Source organism: Tubulanus polymorphus, chromosome 12 (genome assembly GCF_964204645.1).
Source record: "Tubulanus polymorphus chromosome 12, tnTubPoly1.2, whole genome shotgun sequence".
Classification (NCBI taxonomy): Eukaryota; Metazoa; Nemertea; class Palaeonemertea; order Tubulaniformes; family Tubulanidae; genus Tubulanus; species Tubulanus polymorphus.
Genome location: NC_134036.1, coordinates 4,961,443 through 4,982,134, shown reverse-complemented (window position 1 = coordinate 4,982,134; position 20,692 = coordinate 4,961,443). Strand labels below are relative to the sequence as shown.

Genomic DNA, 20,692 nt, shown 5'->3' with positions numbered 1-20,692 from the left:
CAGCAGCAGCAGCAGCAGTGACAGTAGTTTAACCCTGACGTTAATTCTCATTTCGTGTTTCTATTTACTAAAGAAAGCATTTCAACTGAGAGCAGTGATCATAAATCTTATTCTTACTCTTAACGGGAATATTGGAAAAGGTTATGTATCAACGATGATGAACCAAATTCAAAATATAGTCAGAATGATCGTAGCTTCTTGCAATTTCATCATTTATTGCGCTTCGAGGCGTCGCTTTCGAAATCAACTAAAAGCGATATTTTCAATACAATATTTTCAATAAAAGCGATATTTTCAATACAATCATTAATGAAACTAAATAAACGATGCAACAAACCGCTTTATTCTATATGTCTCCCAGTGCGTCAATTATACGCTTAAGCATCGGTGTCAAAACGGAATTTTTGGCGTCTCCAGATTTAATAAATCAGTATCGAGGGATAAAACCTTTTTTGAAATAAGCGATCATCAGATATTTTCAAATACCCGAGCAATTCATATGGTCGTGTGTTTCGGCAATTTTCATTATTTCTAGGAAAAACTGAATATGAAGGCCTGTTTTTGTTGCATAACTCATTTTCGGTGAAGCAGATATTCGCGTTTGTAAATATCAAGTATTGTCTTTAGCGTCACTCGTTTTCAATTAGCCGAATTTAAACCCCATCCGCGTTGTAAATACACCCATCAAACTGAATGCAAACCGTTTCCCGTGAATTTATTTCTTGAGATCAAGACTTATATCATTCTCAGCATACCTTTTCGTAGTTTCGGCTCAAGCTCACTGTCCTTTGTTATTCTCAGCAAAGACAGTTTCCAAGACATAAGTGATATTCTATTTGAGATGTTTGGCTGTCGGACATGTAAATGTGTTTGTCTTATATCGTATTTGACTTTCAGTATCGACTCTACAGTCACACGCTGTTACTGGACATAACTGCATAAATAAACCACGCTATGAAGCGCATGTATTCATACACTCGAAACATTCGACTTTCGTTTTCTGGTATCAGTGGTCTGATAACATTGTTGATAGCTATAGACAGATATATCGTTGTTTGCTGGCCTCTGAAAGCTATCAGAATTATAAGTTTAAGAAAATCTTATATATACGTCTTTTTAGCCTCAACCATTTCTGTCTGTGAAGTCACAAAAAATAATTTCAAGTATATAGCTACTAATTATACGCGTAATGCGTGCACTGGACACGAGAGATGGACTCAGAAATTGACTCCATTTGCTAGAAGCATCTATCTAAGATATTATGAAATATTTGTCCGCGCTCCGTTATTTACTGTTATCCCGACAGTGATAGTGGTTCTCATAACATTCCGATTGATTTTCACGTTGAGACGCGCAGGAGCAGCGAGAAAAACAATGTCTACAAATAATCAAACCTCTAACAGCAGCAGCAGCAGCAGCAGCAGCAGTGACCGTAGTTTAACTCTGACGTTAGTTCTCATTTCGTGTTTCTTTTTACTGAAAAAGACCTTATTTCTTATATCAGCAATAATTAATCTAATTCAAACTTTCAACAGAACACTTGGTAAAGGCTCATTGTATGCAATATATAATCGAATTCTAAATAAACTAAAAATGATCGTCGCGTCTTGTAATTTCGTCATTTATCGCGCTTCGAGGCGTCGCTTTCGTGATCAACCGAAAGCGATTTTTCAGTCACGATCAATTTCGACCGATACGACGCAACAAGCCGCTAGATTCTAGATCCCTCAAAATCATTCATAACCGAATCACGATCCAACGGTGTCCCAAATAGTTCATAAACTTGTTGAACGGTATTTTCGATTCGTTACACTGGATTTAAGCGTATTGAATGTAACCGTCTTTTTTATGTGTACGAATTGTTATCATTTTCATTATTATCTTCGTATATAATTATCACTGAGTTTATTATTTTTCTCAGGCTCAGCCCCTACGGCTTGGTGTTGTCCTTCTTATATATGTACCTATTCATCTATGATATTACATCCAAAGGAATAATGTTTATAATCTTTGTACATATCATTATAAGTAGATGAATCATTCACTCGGTCATTCATTCGAATATATCCATTTGACAGTTTGACCAACAAAATTCCACTGCAGCCAATTTATACGCAAAAATATGATAAATCATTTTTTTGAAAATGAAACATAGCGACGTTTTGACCATCCTCCCGCGGCAGGGATTCGAACCTGATGGCGTCGCTACTGCACGAACCCCTGTCACAGGCAGATACATACGTTTTCGTGCGGCACCAATCAGATTGCTCGTTGTATGATCGCTGAGGTAAATTTCACGGAAGGACTATGAATTGGAAAACCCGGGCTAGAATAAAACGGAATATCTGATTGGCTGATGATGACATCGTCTAAGTTGCGCGTGTAGCTGCGCACTCGGTCTAGTGCGACTGTGTTTCGTACCGTGGCAATCTCGATGCCTAAAAAAATTACAGTCAGAAACAAGCCGATCATTGATTTATTCACTCGCAGTTTTATTGAATCTAATTGTAACACGAGAATTGGCGACTGAGTGACAAACATAAATTCAATTCGAGCTTTTTGATAGTCAGTCAATAACCGGACTGCGGTTCAGTTTCATAATCGGATATTTCCCAGACCGCCAGCATATCCGAATATAAATCCGATAATCACCAACGATTATTTTTCACAAAATAAATGTGCATTACATTTTTTGCTGCAGCACTCACTATCTGAAATACAGGGCGACTCCATCGGTCGACAGCCTAAGTAAGAAATTGAAAACGAAAGTTTTGAAGGGAAACTCTTTATACCAAAATTGAAGAGGTAATTACAACCGTCACCTCGGTTGGTCGATTCAGACGTGTCAGGTGGATCCAATGAGGAAGGGGGAGTAGCCCGCCCTGCCCCCTCCCTAATTTGTTGCCAAGATATAACTTGGCTGAGAATTACGCATACAGTGGTAAAATATAACTGGTCGTTTTGTCGTAGAATCGACCTATAGGTGTCAATAAAATCATCGTTTTATCGAAATTCTGTCGTGGCGAAAAAGCGAAAAAGCATATTAAATACAGGAGTTTTTAAGGAAATACGTGTGTATAAAAACAATATTGCACGTCAATGATTTCCGTCGGAATAGAAATATTTATGCTTAAAACCCAATTCGTTCAATCGCTAAACTAAACAGGTATGTCAGGTTGTCTCAGTCGTTATTACTCACCTTCTGCAATGGCCGCGACGCCGAGCACAATCACAACAACAGAGCATACGCGATTCATTATATAAGCCAGCATTTTCGTTGCCTGAATTCAAATTAGATACTTCGGCATTTTCGGGAATCCCAAATTCTGATAACTCAACAGTTTACAATAGGCTCTCAATGAACAAAGCTTTGTTAGATAATCTCTACCAGATTTTTAATAATGCTGTTTCAGAAAAGAGAGAAAAACAACTGGCTTTGTGTGTATAATTATCGGACCTCGATACTACAATTCTGCTTCATCTTTATCATATTTTGCATTATATATTCATCATAATCATTATCATTATTATTATTATTATTATTATTATTATTATTATTATTATTATTATTATTATTATTATTATTATTATTATTATTATTATTATTATTATTATTATTATTATTATTATTATTATCATTATTATTATTATTGTTATTATTATTATTATTATTATTATTATTATTATTATTATTATTATTATTATTATTATTATTTTTATTATTATTAGCATTATTATTAGCATTATTATTATTATTATTATTATTAGCATTATTATTATTATTATGAGTATAATATCATTATGATCACTATTATTATTATTATTATTATGAGTATAATATCATTATGATCACTATTATTATTATTATTATTATTTTCATTATTATCATAATTGTTATTATTATCAATATAATTATTATCAATACTATCATTACATTTCTGTAATATGCTGTAATTTCTGCGTTATTTTTGTGCTCTGCGCAATTTTATCATAACTTATGCAGTAAATTTACTAAAATGATGCTGATAATGTAGATACAACGCAAAGCAGCGATAACGGGTTTTCTGCGTTGCTGGTTTGAATGCCGTACAATCAAGCGTCTCGTAAAGTTTAGTGTCATCATTTCGAAACAGTGAGAATAAACCTTATATTATTATCCACGAATATTTAGTATATAAGGAAATACTCATGTAATATGCTGCTGCATATACTAGACGGTATGATAAGTGACACGTCAATGTATAATCAACATGAATATGTTATCACACCACGTATGTTATCTACTTACGGTTTTGCCTTCGTGTTAAACGTTCGGTTGCTGCATTCAGAATAGGAGCGTTTATGTAGAAAATTCGCTAATCAATTTCACACTCCAGATGGTTAACACACTATTTGCTTTTCTATTCAAGTTCTATTCAAATTGTCGCATGTTAATTTCAGTACTTGAGTCCAGAGAGGGAGCGGGTGAAATATGAAACCACTTCGTTTGGTATAGATTTTTCACTGAAAATTGAATAGCCGATAATATTATGTTTCCTATGATAAACGTATTCGTCAAAGTGAAGTTAAACCCGAAAACTGTGGGACTCGATCCAGAGACGAATCAAAACCGCATAACTTCGGAACTGGGTTCGGATTCGAGTTAACCAAGAAAACCGTGGAACTGGGTCCACTGTCAAATCAAACCGACGCATTCAGTGGATTCGGATTCAGAGTCGAATATAACACACACAACTTGTGTATCTGGATGTAGAGTCAAATCAAACCCGGTCAACAGTAGTCGGCGTGGACAATAAGCTTTTCGTTTTGGGGGACATTTAGTAAAAAGTCGTCCTTTCTCAAAAGAAAATTAACAAACGAATATTAGTAATACGCCTATAATTAAAAGTATTTATAATGATAATTTAATAATATATTGATTCATTGATCAATGTATGTACAAGATTTTTATTGTTTTATGTTGCTTTAATGTTCACTTGTCGTACGTAATTATTGAAAGAACAACCCAAAGCCCAGTATGAAATCGCATCAACCCATTCTAATCGGTAAACCGTTACCATCTGGGTGACGGAATTAACCGAATCAATTCGACGTGTTTTGCAACAAGTGGCGGGGCGGAGGGTTAACTCGCGTCTCATCCGCAACGATTCGACAACGAACATTTTGTCAAAACGATTACGAGTATAGGTTTGATTTCTCATTCGGTTTCTCACTGCGTTTCTAGAATTAACTAATGTCTCCGATTTATTAGTAGTTTGGGACACGTTGTTGATCTGTTCACCTCTGCATTAACTCCGATGAAGTTCTCAATGTTCTTATTCTAGTCGATGAGGAAATTTCATGAAATAATTCCAGTATAAACGTGCGTTTGTTGTTAATTAATTTTTCGTGTTATCAAAAATATCGATCCCTATATATTTCGCTGGTTTACGGTCCCGGCTCGAGCGGGTAATTGGTAATCGTAGATTTTCCTCGCAAAAAGGAAATATTTCACTTTGACTACGAGAACTCGACAATTAATGACAGCGTTTCATTATCTTCAAGCGTTCGTAAATGCACATCTGACTGAGCTGTAAGGCGGTATAACGTACGTTGGTATGTTAGTAGTAGCGTTAGGAATTTATTACGATATTGTGCTGTGCGTAGACTGAAATATGGAGTAGTCGAGGACGAATGGTCTGGACGGTTTGGCGAATGGTGTTCTGATTGCGAACTGTGTTACGTGTATCTGTATTTACAATAGCGACCTGTGACTGTGCGCTGTGATGGCTTCGGAAACTGTATCGGTTGGCACCCAGTATCTCGGCCTCAACGGATCGGACCTGACGGCCTCCACTGAGAAGGCAAGATTTAGACCGCGTTCGCTGTGTAAATACGTCCATCACGCTGATTTGAGACCGTTTCACGTGAATTTGTTGATGCAGATCACGAGTTACGTCGTTTTCAGTATAGCCATCTACGGTTCCTGCACAAATTTATTGTTCTTCATTTTGCTCAGCAAAGACCGTTCAAACAACACCAGTATATTCTATTTGAGATGTTTAGCTGTTGCGGACATGTTTATTTGTTTGTCGTTTATCGTATTCGATTTTCAGTATTGGCTCTACGCTCATACGCTGTTACTGGACATGACTGCTGAAATAAACCACGCTATGAAGCGCATGTATTCATACACTCAAGTCATTCGCCTTCTGGCCTCTGATATCAGTGATCTGATAACATTGTTAATAGCTATAGACAGATATATCGTGGTTTGTTGGCCCCTGAAAGCTGTTAGAATTATAACAATGAAAAGGAGTTACCTTTGCATCTCTCTTGCTGTGATTATTTCAGTTATTAATGATTCGAGGAAAATATTCAAGTATAAAACTGTTCGGTCTATTAATCCGTGTACTGGACACGAGAGATGGACTCAAAGGTCTACTTCATTTATGAAAAACAAGTATTTAAGGTATTATAGTGTTTACGTCCGCGCTCCTATTTTTACAATTATCCCGACAGTGATAGTGGTTCTGATAACTATCCGACTGATTTTCACGTTGAGACGCGCAGGAGCAGCGAGAAAAACCATGTCTACAAATAATAGAACATCTAACAGCAGCAGCGGCAGCAGCAGTGACCGTAGTTTAACTCTGACGTTAATTCTCATTTCGTGTTTCTATTTATTGAAAAAGGCCTTTAATCTCAGGGCATCGATCCAAAATCTAATTCGTACTCTAAACGGAGAACTCGGTAAACCATCGATATCAATTTTATATAACCAAATTCAAAACATAGTCCGAATGATCGTCGCGTCGTGTAATTTCGTCATTTATTGCGCTTCGAGGCGTCGCTTTCGAAATCGACTGAAAGCGATGTTTTCGATTGACAGACACCACGACTAACGAAGACTTTAAGAAGCGTTAGTTGTCGAATAAACACTATAATCCGTGTAAACTGTAGATAAATGAAGAAATCCCACACTTCGAATTTAAAATTATACGATCAAATTTATTATTACGAAACCACAACGTTTCGGCTGTTGACTAACAGCCATCATCAGTTGGAATGACCAGAAAAACAAGTTACAAAGCATATAAACTCGCAGGATCTAAAATAGAAGCAGTGTGTCAAAACTAAAGATAAACAGACCAAGCAATAAAACATCAAGGGGTACCGTGGAAACCACAGCAATTCTAAACAGTTTCAGAGTTTTAGATCCTGTGAGTTTATATGCTTTGTAACTTGTTTTTCTGGTCATTCCACCTGATGATGGCTGTTCAACTAGTGACTTGAGTCGATTCAACTTGCAAATCCACTGTGGATCAGGAACTCATTGACAGATAAAGAAAAAAAAACATTTGCTTACAACTTTTTGTCTTACAGACGCCATATCGAAACTATCCTCCCACTAAAAGGACTCAACTTAAAACGCTGATAGTAATTGATAATAATGATCTTGATCTTAAACCTTAAATGCCCAACGCGAGAAGGAGGTAATATGATATTGAACGATAACGATGGACTTAGAAATATGTTCTAAAACATAACCGCAGAATATAAAAATTTTGTTTTTCTCATGATAAAAGCATGTAGAATTTACCTGAAATGTCGGTTGCGACGCACCCAGGGTCGGATGCCAGGGTTCCTATTGCAAATCTTACTGCTGAAAAAGCCCTGAGCTGGTTTAAAAATTATTAGACTAATCGGCGTCAAATTGTTAGTATAAACAACACCCTTTCTAATCCATTGAATATCTCTGTAGGCGTTCCTCAGGGTTCGATTTTAGGACCCCTTCGTTTTATTTTATACATTAATGACTGGGTTAATGTTTCGAACTTATTACATCTTACACTTTTTGCCGATGACACGAACTGTTTTGTAAGTGACACCAACATAAATAGACTATTTTTCAAAGTCAATCAAGAACTTGACAAGCTATCTAAATGGTTCCAAATCAATAAGCTCTCTCTTAATTTGAATAAAAAGTCATTACATGGTTTTTGGTAGTGTCATTCCTTTAAATCTGTCTATAAGATTAAACAACGTATCCCTTCATCAAGTTCATAGTACAACCTTTTTAGGACTTAGAATAGACGATAAATAAAAGTGGGATGTACATATAAAACATGTTTCAAGCAAAGTTGCCCGAAGTCTTGGAACTATTAATCGATTGAAAAAGATATTTCCCTCAAAATTGTTGTCTACACGATACTATAGCTTTGTTTTTCCATACCTTCAATATCGTAATCTCATTTGGGCTAGCAATTATGATACTATCCTTGAGCCGTTGATCATATTGCATAAGCGTGCCATTAGAATTATTAGCAAGTCGCACTATCTTGAACATACCGAGCCTTTCTTTAGAAGACTCAAAATTCTAAAATTCAAAGCTATTACCAAGTTTCAGTTATCCTTATTCATGCATAATTACATCAACTCAGAGTTACCTAGTTCTTTTAATTCCTGTTTTCAAAAAGGCACCAATTTCCACAGTTACTCGAAATAATAACTCATTTCGCATCGATAGATTTAAAACCAATAAAGTAAAATTATCCGTTAAAGTGGCTTGTCCTACAGTTTGGAATAATCTACCTAAATATCTAAAAAATATTACCAGTACCCGATCATTCAAGGTCAAATTAAAACATTATTTAATCAATCAATAACTCAGTGTCTGTAATATTTATCGTTTTTCATCATTATGGTTTCTGTCATCTATCACTTTAGTATGCGTGGTTACCTGCATGCGTGCGTGCGTGCGTGCGTGCAAATATGTGTGTGTGAGGGAGTGTGAGTGTGGTTCTTTGCCTGTTGGGGGACTTGTACGTTTGACATAAGTCTTAACTGGCTTCTTCAAGTCGCTCCAACTTAACATTAAAGCATTTCATTTAACTTCATTTTTATAATGTATAATGAATGATATATTGTAATATTTAGTGGAAATAAAATATATCATTATATTATTATTATTATGAAAAACACCTCTAAATATGGTCTGAATTCATTAACCACACGTTAAACTATGCTTTTGTAGACTTCTTTACATTTTTATTAAGTCACAACACCCATCATCCTGAGCTTGGCCTTGTGTTTTACCCGAGAAAAGGGCTAGCCCCTTAAAAGTGAGATGTTCAGGATAATTTGCAATATACGTTCACAACTCATGCACGGCTAGTATACCGTAATTCGCTTTCTGTACATACATGTATATGGCACGAAGCGGGATGCAAAAAAAATTGAAATTGAATATACGAATATATCGATTCGCAACTATAACTCTCGTTAATGGCACAGGTTCGCGGCTTAATAAGTAAATCTAGCTTCATTATAATTTGATACTGTTTGCACGCGTGTTGTAGAGCGTCGGAATTCGAGAATCGTGGTTATTTCAGGTTTTAATCAGCGCGCATTCGACTTAGTGCAGTTTGGTGGTCCGATGCCTGAAGAGGTGATAGTCGTACCAGTTCTCGACGAAGACAATCACGAACTAAATCTACTTTTAGCAGATTAACAGACTTGGGAGTTAAAACAAAACGTTTTTACATTTGCATACAGCGAATCTATGCTGAAATGATGATGGCTTCAGACAATGTTTCGGTTGGCGCTCAGTTTCTCAACCTCAACGGATCGGACCCGACAACCACCACTGAGAAGGCAGGGTTTAAACCTCATCCGCGGTGTAAATACATCCATCACGCCGATTACAAACCGTTTCACGTGAATCTGTTGTCGCAGATCACGACTTACGTCATTTTCAGCATAGCCATCTTCGGTTTCGGCACAAATTTACTGTCGTTCGTGGTTCTTAGCAAGGAGCGTTCGAACAACACCAGTATATTCTATTTGAAATGTTTGGCCATTGCGGACATGTTCATTTGTTTTTTCTACATTATTTTCGACTTTCAGTTTCGACTGTACAGTCACACATTGTTACTGGACATGACTGCTGAAATAAACCACGTTATGAAGCGTATGCGCCCGTACACAAGAAACACCCGACTTCTGTTTTCGGGTATCGGCGATTTGGTAACGTTACTAATAGCTATAGACAGATATATCGTTGTTTGTTGGCCTCTGAAAGCTGTCGGAATTATAAGCAAGAAGAAAAGTAACATTTACATCGCCGTTGTTTCGATAATTTCATTTGGGGACGTAACGACAAACGTGTTTAAATACACGACGAAATACGCACGGAATCCGTGCACCGGACACGTGAGATGGAATCAAAAGTTGACTCCATTCGCTAGAAACCGGTATTTGAGATATTACTACGTGTTTGTCCGCGCTCCTTTATTTACCATAATACCGACGGTGATAGTAATTCTAATAACTATCCGATTGATTTTCACGTTGAGACGCGCAGGAGCAGCGAGAAAAACCATGTCTGCAAATAGTCAAGCAGCTAACAGCAGCAGCGCTGACCGTGGTTTAACTTTGACGTTAATTCTCATTTCATGTTTCTATCTAGTGAAGAAGGCCTTCTTTTTCAATGGCGCCGTCACGAACTTGGTTCAAACTCTAGGCGGAACAATCGGCACGGCGATTTCGTCTTTTTACCTGAACCCGGTCCAGGACATTATCAGAATGATCGTAGCGTCCACTAATTTCGTCATCTATTGCGCTTCGAGGCGTCGCTTTCGAAATCAACTGAAAGCGATGTTTTCGATTTCGTGAATAGAAATCGAGATTTTATTGAAAAGTTTTATGGTTAAGAAGATTTCATATTTAGTCCCAACACCAAAAACTATACCGTCAATCGCAATGAATGATAAATAAAAAAGGAAATTTCGATAAACTTGTGCCACATTCTAAGTTGATCCAGGTGCGGGGCCCCGATTGGACATGAATTCTGTCCGTACATCATCATGTTTCTTATGAATTAAGCAATTTCTAGTACCCTGCTCACTCATTATGTATTTTCAGACTATTGTCACTATTCCTATGAATTATCTTCATTTATCGCTGACTGATTACTTGTTTATTACACGGTCGAGCGATAGTATACACTGTAGCCACGATCACACGGAGACGATTTGCCCGGGCCAAATTTGCACGGATCAGGCTCGAGCCAAATTTGAGTCGTGCCTAATTAGAGAGCGCGCTCAGACGTTAACCACTCACTCGATACAAAACAATCATGTTTGTGTCCCGCGCTAAGTTTTGGCTCGGGGGCCGGGTTCGACGTTTTTGATTGTGCAAAATTTGGCCACAGATTCAGATTCAAATATTATTGTCCCCAAATTTCACAATTCGCATTGACTAAATGACGGTACAACAGCGTGAGGGGTTCATATCTCTATTGTATACATGTGTACAATTTAATTTGAGCATATTCGAATACATTTAGAAAGATTCATCAGAATTCCTTGGGTTTCTTGTACAGAGGAGTTAGTATTTTCAAGGTTTGGAGTTGACCAAAATCTTCTAGGGATAAGCTTCGGGCCAAAGATGCTCGTGTGATCGCAGCTTGATGTAGTACCGAAAGCTCGTACTACCAAGTAATCTACACGCTGTCTTAATGATAACATCAGTAATAATGAAAATAATAATCTTTTGCTATAAATAATATACTAATGACTAAATTCCTTATGAAATATGATATTTGGCTTACAGAATAAGATGCTTGACTCAGAAAAATGTTAGAACAACAGTAATAGACATTAGATAGTACTTACGTAATTGTGTAATCTCTTAGTTAACTTTCGAAGTACGATTTGCGCCGAATTTTACTATAACAGCTCAACGCGGCAATAGCACAACTCGTATCATCTTATCGTTCGTTTAAAAACACCGAAAACACGAATTTCTCGATTTTCAATTCGATCACACTCGAATTCGAAATCCGGTTCGAATTTAAGAACATTACAAGTAAAACGTTGATAGAGATCATCATCAGGGTGAGATCGAAAAGTCGTGTATTTTACATTTTAGATTTTTTTTTTTAGATAAATAAATTCTCGATTTCAAAATGCTTTTAATTTGTGCATAGTTGGTTTTTATCTAATTATCCGTTCACCACGTTTGAGTGTGGCTATTGCACTAAAACGTTGGTCGATTCTGTGTCTGACTTTGTCATTTCTTATCGTGATTCCTTTTTTGTATTCAATCATCTTCTGTTCGGATACAATTTGTTTTCTAATGCTGCTTTAGTTGGCGGCCGTCATTGATCGGAAATTTGAAAACGCTGCCTCGCTTCGGAGACAGTTCATTTTCGATGTGTGCTATCTCGTGTATAACGTTATTTTCATGTGCAACATTTTGGGATAGCCCTTGTGGGCGTGTCTCGCTTATCAATACCGTATCTTGTATCGGGTTGTATTACTTTCTAAAAGCCGTTGGTCTCTTATCATCGATATCCGGGCAATCGTTACTTTTAAATTTGTTCTGGTATTTTTTTGGAGTTTCGCAGATCGTTATTCGAGATTTTTCTTAACCAAACACATCGCTTTCAGTTGGTTCCGAAAGCGACGCCTCGAAGCGCAATAAATGACGAAATTACAAGACGCTACGACCATTCTGACTATGCCTTGAACTTGGTTCAATATTGTTGATAACGAGCCTTTACCAATGCTACGGTTTATTGTTAGTATGAAATTGATTATGGCGGCTCTTAATTGAAACGCTTTTTTCAGTAAATAGAAACATGAAATGAGAACTAACGCCAGTGTTAAACTACGGTCACTGCTGCTGCTGTTGTTGTTAGAAGTTTGATTATTTGTAGACATTGTTTTTCTCGCTGCTCCTGCGCGTCTCAACGTGAAAATCAATCGGATAGTTATCAGAACTACTATCACTGTCGGGATCAAAGTGAATAAAGGAGCGCGGACGAAAACTTCGTAATATCTCAAATAGATGGTTCTGGCTACTGGGGTCAATTTCTGAGTCCATCTCTCGTGTCCAGTGCACGGATTGATGGAATGCTTAGTTCTATACTTGAAATAATTTTCAATCTGACCACAAATCGAGATGATCACAACGAAAAAGACGAAGACGTAACTCTTCTTCATGCTTATAATTCTAACAGCTTTCAGAGGCCAACAAACAACGATATATCTGTCTATAGCTATCAACAATGTTATCAGATCACTGATTCCAGAAAACAATAATCGAACATTTTGAGTGTATGAATATATGCGCTTCATAACGTGGTTCATTTCAGCAGTCATGTCCAGTAACAATGTGTGACTGTAGAGTCGATACTGAAAGTCAAAAACAACGAACGACAAACAGATAAACATGTCCGCAACAGCCAAACATCTCAAATAGAATATACTGGTGTTGTTTGAACGTTCTTTGCTGAGAATGATAAAAGACAGTAAATTTGCACCAAAACCGAAATTGGCAAGGCTGAAAATGACGTAAGTCGTGATCTGTAGATACAGATTCACGTGAAACGGTTTGTAATCGGCGTGATGGATGTATTTACACCGCGAATGAGGTTTAAACCCCGCCTTCTCAGTGGTGGTTGTTGTCAGGTCCGATCCGTTGAGGTCGAGAAACTGAGCGCCGACCGATACATTTTCTGAAGCCATTATTTCAGTTCGCGCACAGCGCACAGTCTCTGGTCGTTAATAAATAGCGAAACAATCTGTTCAAACTGCAAAAGCTTCAGATCTGGCTTTATGAAGTAACATACCAACAACGAATGTCGGACCAGCATCAAGTCAAGTGCGCACTGACACCGAAAAATAAGAAATTCAAATACCGCAGTTCTCGAGTTGTCAACGTCTAACTAATTATAACGTGTATTTTTTTTACCGTTAAGCTACGATTACAAATTACGCGCTCGCTCGAGCCGGGACCGTTAACCAGCGAAATAGATACGAATATCTATTTAAAAAACATTAAATCGTGCAGATAATTACCTAAAGCTACGTTAGAATATTTCTAAGCGATGGTCGAAACATCGGTCGTGATCGTTAAAGCTGAATCTCTCCGCGCATTACCGGCACGTCCTACGATTAGCGCCCTTTGTTTAATGAACAAGAAAATGCAAAATGCAATGCACGTCCCGAGCTATTTCGAGAAAACTTCTGCAAAGCTATTTATTATTTTGCGTTGAAAACTGCTAGAAAAGGTGTTATTTTCTAATATAAGTGTGAATAGTCTATCGATAAGTACTGATATTGATAAAATATTGATAGACAATCTCGGTATCGTATCCCTTGAACAAGTGCAATATGCGCGAATAAAAATGAGAATTAAACTACATGTTAATTATATAGATTAATGCAATTATAAGTTAGTTTTATCTAATTGATTCGCGTGTATTTCATCTGATGAGGCGATGTGATCCAGAAAACGTGTCAATGAACCGTTTAAACTCATTTCGAATTACGATTTGCTTTGTATCTCTGTAATGCTTATCGTTTATCTGGATGGACTGTTCGACTGATTTTTATTTCGTTTACTCGATCCTTAATATTCTATTGAAATTTATCATTCATGCGATTTATTTCGTTTTTCAGATACAAGTTCATTCGACATCGAGATAGATAGAAGTGCTATGCGCGTCGAATGCAGCGCATTGTTAGAAGGCCTTCGTCGATAGGAAATTTAAAAATACTACCCGGTGTTATGGTAAGTTCATTTTCTATCATTTCATCTGCAGTAGGTTGTAAAATGTTACTGTTATTTGCAACGTACGAGTCATTCGGGGAAAGCCCCTTTTGTGGTCGAGCCCCGCTTATCAGTGCGTCGATTTCTTTTAAATCGGGTTTATACCCCTTCTAAAACCCTTTTGTCCGGTATCGGTAACTTTATGGCACTAGTTCAGATTTCGTATATTCTAGTTTCCGCTAATCGATAGTTCTTTTCGGCAAAAAAATCGCGTTCAGTTGGTTTCGAAAGCGACGCCTCGAAACGCAATAGATGACGAAATTACTGGACGCCACGATCATTCTGACTAAATTCTGGGAGATGAGAGCGATCAGAGTGGATTGCGTAGTACTTTTTGCCGCGGGATTTCTGCCGTATAAAGCTATGATCAAGTTTTTTATCACCGCCCTGAACGTGAACGCTTTTTTCACGATATAGAAACACGAAATGAGAATTAGCGCCAGCGTTAAACTACGGTCACTGCTGCTGCTGCTGCTGCTGCTGCTGCTGCTGTTAGAGGTTTGATTAGTTGTAGACATGGTTTTTCTCGCTGCTCCTGCGCGTCTCAACGTGAAAATCAATCGGATAGTTATCAGAACCACGATCACGGTCGGGATAACGACCAGTAATGGAGCGCTTGCGAACACCTCGTAGTATCTCAAATGGACGTTTTTCAACGAAAACGCGGTCAATCTAAAATACCAAATCTCGTGCCCGGTGCATCTATTGATGGAACGGGCGGTAGAATATTTGAAAAATTCCCGAAGCCGATCACAAACTGATATCATCACTGCGAAAGCGACATAGATGTAGTTCTTCTTAATGCTTACGATTCTCTTAGCTTTCAGGGGCCAACAAACAACGATATATCTGTCTATAGCTATCAACAATGTTATCATATCACTGATATCCGAAAACACGAGTCGGATGTTCAGTGTATAAGCGTACATGCGCTTCATAGCGTGGTTTATTTCAGCAGTCATGTCCAGTAACAATGTATGACTGTAGAGCTGGAACTGAAAGTCAAAAATAATATAAGACAAACAAATAAACATGTCCGCAACAGCCAAACATCTCAAATAGAATATACTGGTGTTGTTTGAACGGTCTTTGCTGAGAATAATAAAAGACAGTAAATTCGTGCCTAAACCGAAGACGGCGATGCTGAAAATAACGTAATTGGCGACTTGTATTAACAGATTCTCGTGCGTCGGTCTGTAGTCGGAATGATGGACGTGTTTACACCGCGGATGAGGTTTAAACCCTGCTGTCTTCTCAGTGGTGGTTGTCGGGTCCGATCCGTTGAGGTAGAGATAGTGAGCGCCAACAACCGACACATTTTCTAAAGCCATCATGTCAATCTGCGCTGGGTACACAATCGCTGGTCGTTAATAGAGAAATCAACCATTAAGAAATATCGAAATCGGCGGATCTTGCAGGCAATAGCCTCTCAGTTATTTCCGACAACGTCGGCAGTGTTCATGAGTTGCGATTTTCACGAAATTCCGAAGGCGATTTTCGATGAAACGCCCGCGTAAGTTTACCTAGCGATTTCGGCCGCTACGACGTACGACCGTTGAGTATCGAGAACTGTTATCGTCTATTCCGGTTGACTACAAAGCGAAATACCGCATCATCTATAGAGTCAACGCCCATCTGCGCAAAACGTTTTTGCTTCTACAGCGCGGCGGCTGCAATTTCTCAGAACGCGAACTGCACCATATCATTACGATTGCAGTATTCGAAGACGCGAACGTTTGAGACGTGAAAAAATACCCGCAGCACGCGTCGCTCAGAAGAATGTCTACCGCTATTTACCGCAGTGTAGAATACGAAAGTTACGTATAAGACATCAGTCGAAAATTGCTCGTTCATTTTGCGTATCGGCATGTTGCGTTCGTGCGAATAAGAGGCCAATTAAAGAGGCAATTCACGATCAACCAATCGAAACGTAGCTTCCAATAATCGTGACGCTTTTTCTGAACTTGTTTTCAATTTTTTGAGATAATAATCGGTGATTCGAAATATGAGACAGAGTTGACCAGTAAACTACACACAATATATGGTTTTGAGAGATTTCAATTAGCTATAGCTAAGCATTAGCTATTCTCTCTCGATATTCAAGAGCAAATTAAAGACTAAGTGTTAATTAAAAATTAAGTGTTTTTCCTATGGTACAGCAGCTTAGGTGACCATCTTTTCCATAGCATGCATATCTTTTTTGTCGTGTAGTTATTCTTCTTTAATGCAAGTTTCTTTTTTCTTTTTTGGTTGTTTTTTGCCTTTTCTATCCATTTATTCTGTAACTATTTTTTGGGTCAGCATATGCGACGAGCCTTGCTTCTTTGTGTGATCCGTCCGATATATTGTAACATTTTACATTAATCATACAATCATATGCTCTCTAGGAAAACTGATGTACCGGATTAAACTATGTTATAATCTATGCGGGAAATGAGGTAAAAATGATAATATAGGAACACCGAATTCACCGATTAGCTGTTACAATTATTTTGTTGCTTCAAATGAGCTATTTTATGAATGAATGAACACTTTATTTTTCAAATATAATTTACAGCATAGTGTACAAAGCATAATACAAAATACAGCAAACTAGACCTGGAGGGGCCTGTAGAAATTATGGAATAGTTTATAAAAAAAAACAGGTCCCTCAAAAGAGAAAAGTGAAGAAGAAAAAAAAGAGAAATGCAATAAAGAAAAAAAAAATATGCTGACAGTCAACCCTTAACACACAATATACACACATAACAAACAATGATAACAGCTTGATTAAGATGTAATCATTTAATAAGCCAGTTGTTTTCTGTAATATTTCAATAACTATAATTTTAGTTTGAATTAAAGGGTAACTATATAATATAGTCAAGCACAAAGTTGCTTTCTATAATTTCTCAGGAAAAGTTTAGAATTTTCCAGGTTTTTTAGATTTTTATTTTTTCATGGTGATATCATCTCTACCCGGGAAAGAAAAACTTGTTACCCTATACTGGGCCTCATCAATTTGCAGTGATAGTCTAGAATTGAAAGATACTTGCCCCCCCCCCCCTCTCAAAAAAAAGAAAAATATCTATTAGTTAGGGCAACGAAAGCTATTGATAGAATTTAGATACACCGACATATTTCTTTAGATTGAAACCTTTGATTTCTGGTATTTACGAAGTTTTTTTTAAGATTCGTTATTCATTTTCACCGTTTCGATCAACAACATTGCCCAATTGCCAGGGTGAAAATAGAAATAAAAACAAAATCCAATATTTTGAGTGAATGAATTCACCCGGTTTCTAGCGTGGTTTATTTCAGCCGTCTTGTCAACTAACAGCGTGTGACTGTAGAGCCAGTAGTGAAAGTCAAATACAACGAATAACACACAAATGAACTTGTCCGCATCAGGCAAACACCTCAAATGGAATGTACTGATGTTGCTTGAAAATTCGTTTCTTAAAATAAAAAAGATACAGCGCAAATTTGTGCCAATGTTAGATATGAGTCAACAAACTGTTAACACTCATTTGGAAAGTTATGTTCACAATGTTATCGCTGCCTAATTTCTATTTTCTCATTTCGTTTCGCTACATAACTGCTTAAACAATTATTTCCATGTATTTATTCATTCGTCTTTTTTTTCGCAGATACACTTGGTTTTCCCGCATCTAGCGCAGTGTTATAGTTGATCTTCATCGACCAAATATTTTTGAAATACCGCTTCGAGTCACGGTCAGTTTATTTAGATTGATTGTTTTACTTTCCTAATATCTTAATGTTATTTCTAGCATGCGAGTGGTCCGGGTTAAGTCCACCTTGTGGATTTTATCCTTCTTGTCAGTAACGGTATCTAAAACTTGGTTTCACAACCTTCTAAAAGCACGTGGGTGTCATTAATTCCAGGGCTCCCTTTAACCATTTCATTGGCTCTTGTTTGGCGTCTTTTAGTTTAGCTTATCGCCATTCCTTCTCGACGAAAACATAGCTTTCAGTTGATCACGAAAGCGACGCCTCGAAGCGCAATAGATAACGAAATTACTAGACGCTACGATCATTCGGGCAATGTTTTGAGTCAGGACCGCGATGAGAGTAGATTGCGGAGCCCCTTTAACGGTGCTATCCCTGCCGTATAAAGCTATTATCAAGTTTTTAATCACCGCCCTGAACGTGTAGGCTTTTTTAGCGATATAGAAACACGAAATGAGAATTAGTGCCAGTGTTAAACTACGGTCGTTGCTGCTGCTGCTGCTGTTGGAAGTTTGATTAGTTGTAGACATGGTTTTTCTCGCTGCTCCTGCGCGCCTCAACGTGAAAATCAATCGGATAGTTATCAGAACCACTATCACGGTCGGGATGACGGTTAGCAGCGGCGCGCTTACGAACACTTCGTAGTATCTCAAATAGATGTTTCTCAACGAAAACGCGGTCAAGCCGAACGCCCACCTTACTTCTCCAGTGCACATATTAATAGTGCGACGGGCGTAGTATTTGAAAAACTCCCGAAGCCGATCACAAATCGAAACGATCACGACGACTGCGACGTAGATATAACATCTCTTCGCGCTTATGATTCTTTTAGCTTTAAAAGGCCAACAAACAACGATATATCTGTCTATAGCTATCAACAACGTTATCAGATCGCTGATATCCGAAAACACGATTCGAATGTGTAGCGTGTAAGCCGACATGCGCTTCATAGCGTGGTTTATTTCAGCAGTCATGTCCAGTAACAATGTGTGACTGTAGAGCCAAGATTGAAAGTTGAAAACAATGTAGGACAAACATGTCAACATATCCGCAATTGACATACACATCAAATAGAATATACTGGTGTTGTTTGAACGTTCTTTGCCGAGGATGAAAAAAGACAGTAAATTCGTGCCGAAACCGTAGATGGCAATGCTGAAAATTACGTAATTTGCGACTTGCATGATCAGATTCTCGCGCAGCGGTTTGTAGTCGGAATGGTGCACGTATTTACACATAGGGTGAGGTTTAAACCCCGCCTTCTCGGTGGTGGTTGTTGTCAGGTCCGATCCGTTGAGGTCGAGAAATTGAGCACCATCCAATACATTTTCCGAAGCCATTGTTTCAGCGCGTAGACAGCGCGAGGAAGCCGCTTGTTAGTAGAGAAACGGGTTTTTCGAAACTTACAATCTTGAAAGCAGTTATATCCGAGTAACTTCCCAATTATGTGCAGGAATATGACTGCGGTGACGGTTAACGCGCGGCAAGCCAACAAATTGAACAGAGTCAAATGCGCGCTGACGCTCAGAGACTATGAAGTCGTTCAGTGCGAACGTTTTTAACGCCAAGTCCGTCTGCGACTAGAAATCGAAATACCCCGCAATTTCGCGGAGATGATCGCGTCTTTCGGTGAGATAATTCCGGCAATTTTAGCTATTAGCGAAGCCTCAATTACGTGAAGCAGCGCGCTGTACTATATCATTAGCGCAGAAATCGTAGTCGCGAATATAAGAGATATAAATACATAACCGCATGGCGAGTAGGACGCACTGGTATCGATAGCTGTACTCCGCGACGTAGAACGTTAAAGTCGTGAATGAAACGTCGATTGAAAAGTCAACCCTTATTTCGCGTATTTGCATATTGCGATATTGTCCAACGCAACAAGGGTTACTGTGTCAATTTATAATCGACCGATTGAGAAAGATAATTATTTCTAAAAAAAAGGGTAGCTATTTTATTCTCATTTTCTATTTCTTCGTTTATCGGATTAATATGTCACATCCGACTGAACCGTCGAAGGTGCGTTGAATGTAGTCAGTCCATCTAGAGCAGTTTTTTTAGGCACCGTCGGATATGGGGACCTGTTTAGTTCCGATCAATGTTATTGGCAACGCTGTTCCTTATTTACGGCGTTCGATCGTCTGACACGCTAACAAGGGAAATAAAGCGATTAAACCTAACTTATATTCCGTCCTAATGAACCTGATTACAGAAACGGGAGCGACGGAGAGAATGATTTGAAATTTCTAATTAATCATTTCATTAGCTTCATTAACTAGATCGCCAGTTAACTTTCATTAACTAGATCGCCAGTATAGGCCACCGATTGTTCGCGCCAGGCGGCAGAACTTAAAGCGCC

The 20,692-nt window shown here is 38.0% G+C and overlaps 3 protein-coding genes across 3 annotated transcripts; 1 reads left to right on the top strand and 2 right to left on the bottom strand.

The window, feature by feature from the left end:
- Positions 1 to 9,558: 9,558 nt before the first annotated feature.
- Positions 9,559 to 10,656, top strand: LOC141914206 (uncharacterized). Its single transcript, XM_074805472.1, has one exon. It carries the CDS (start codon positions 9,559 to 9,561, stop codon positions 10,654 to 10,656), a length of 1,098 nt encoding a protein of 365 aa, XP_074661573.1.
- Positions 10,657 to 14,780: 4,124 nt separating this feature from the next.
- Positions 14,781 to 15,932, bottom strand: LOC141914204 (FMRFamide receptor-like). The gene has a single exon (XM_074805471.1). It carries the CDS (start codon positions 15,930 to 15,932, stop codon positions 14,781 to 14,783), a length of 1,152 nt encoding a protein of 383 aa, XP_074661572.1.
- A 2,595-nt stretch (positions 15,933 to 18,527) lies between these two features.
- Positions 18,528 to 19,670, bottom strand: LOC141914203 (FMRFamide receptor-like). The gene has a single exon (XM_074805470.1). The coding sequence runs from the start codon at positions 19,668 to 19,670 to the stop codon at positions 18,528 to 18,530; it is 1,143 nt and encodes a 380-aa protein (XP_074661571.1).
- Between the last annotated feature and the right edge of the window lie 1,022 nt (positions 19,671 to 20,692).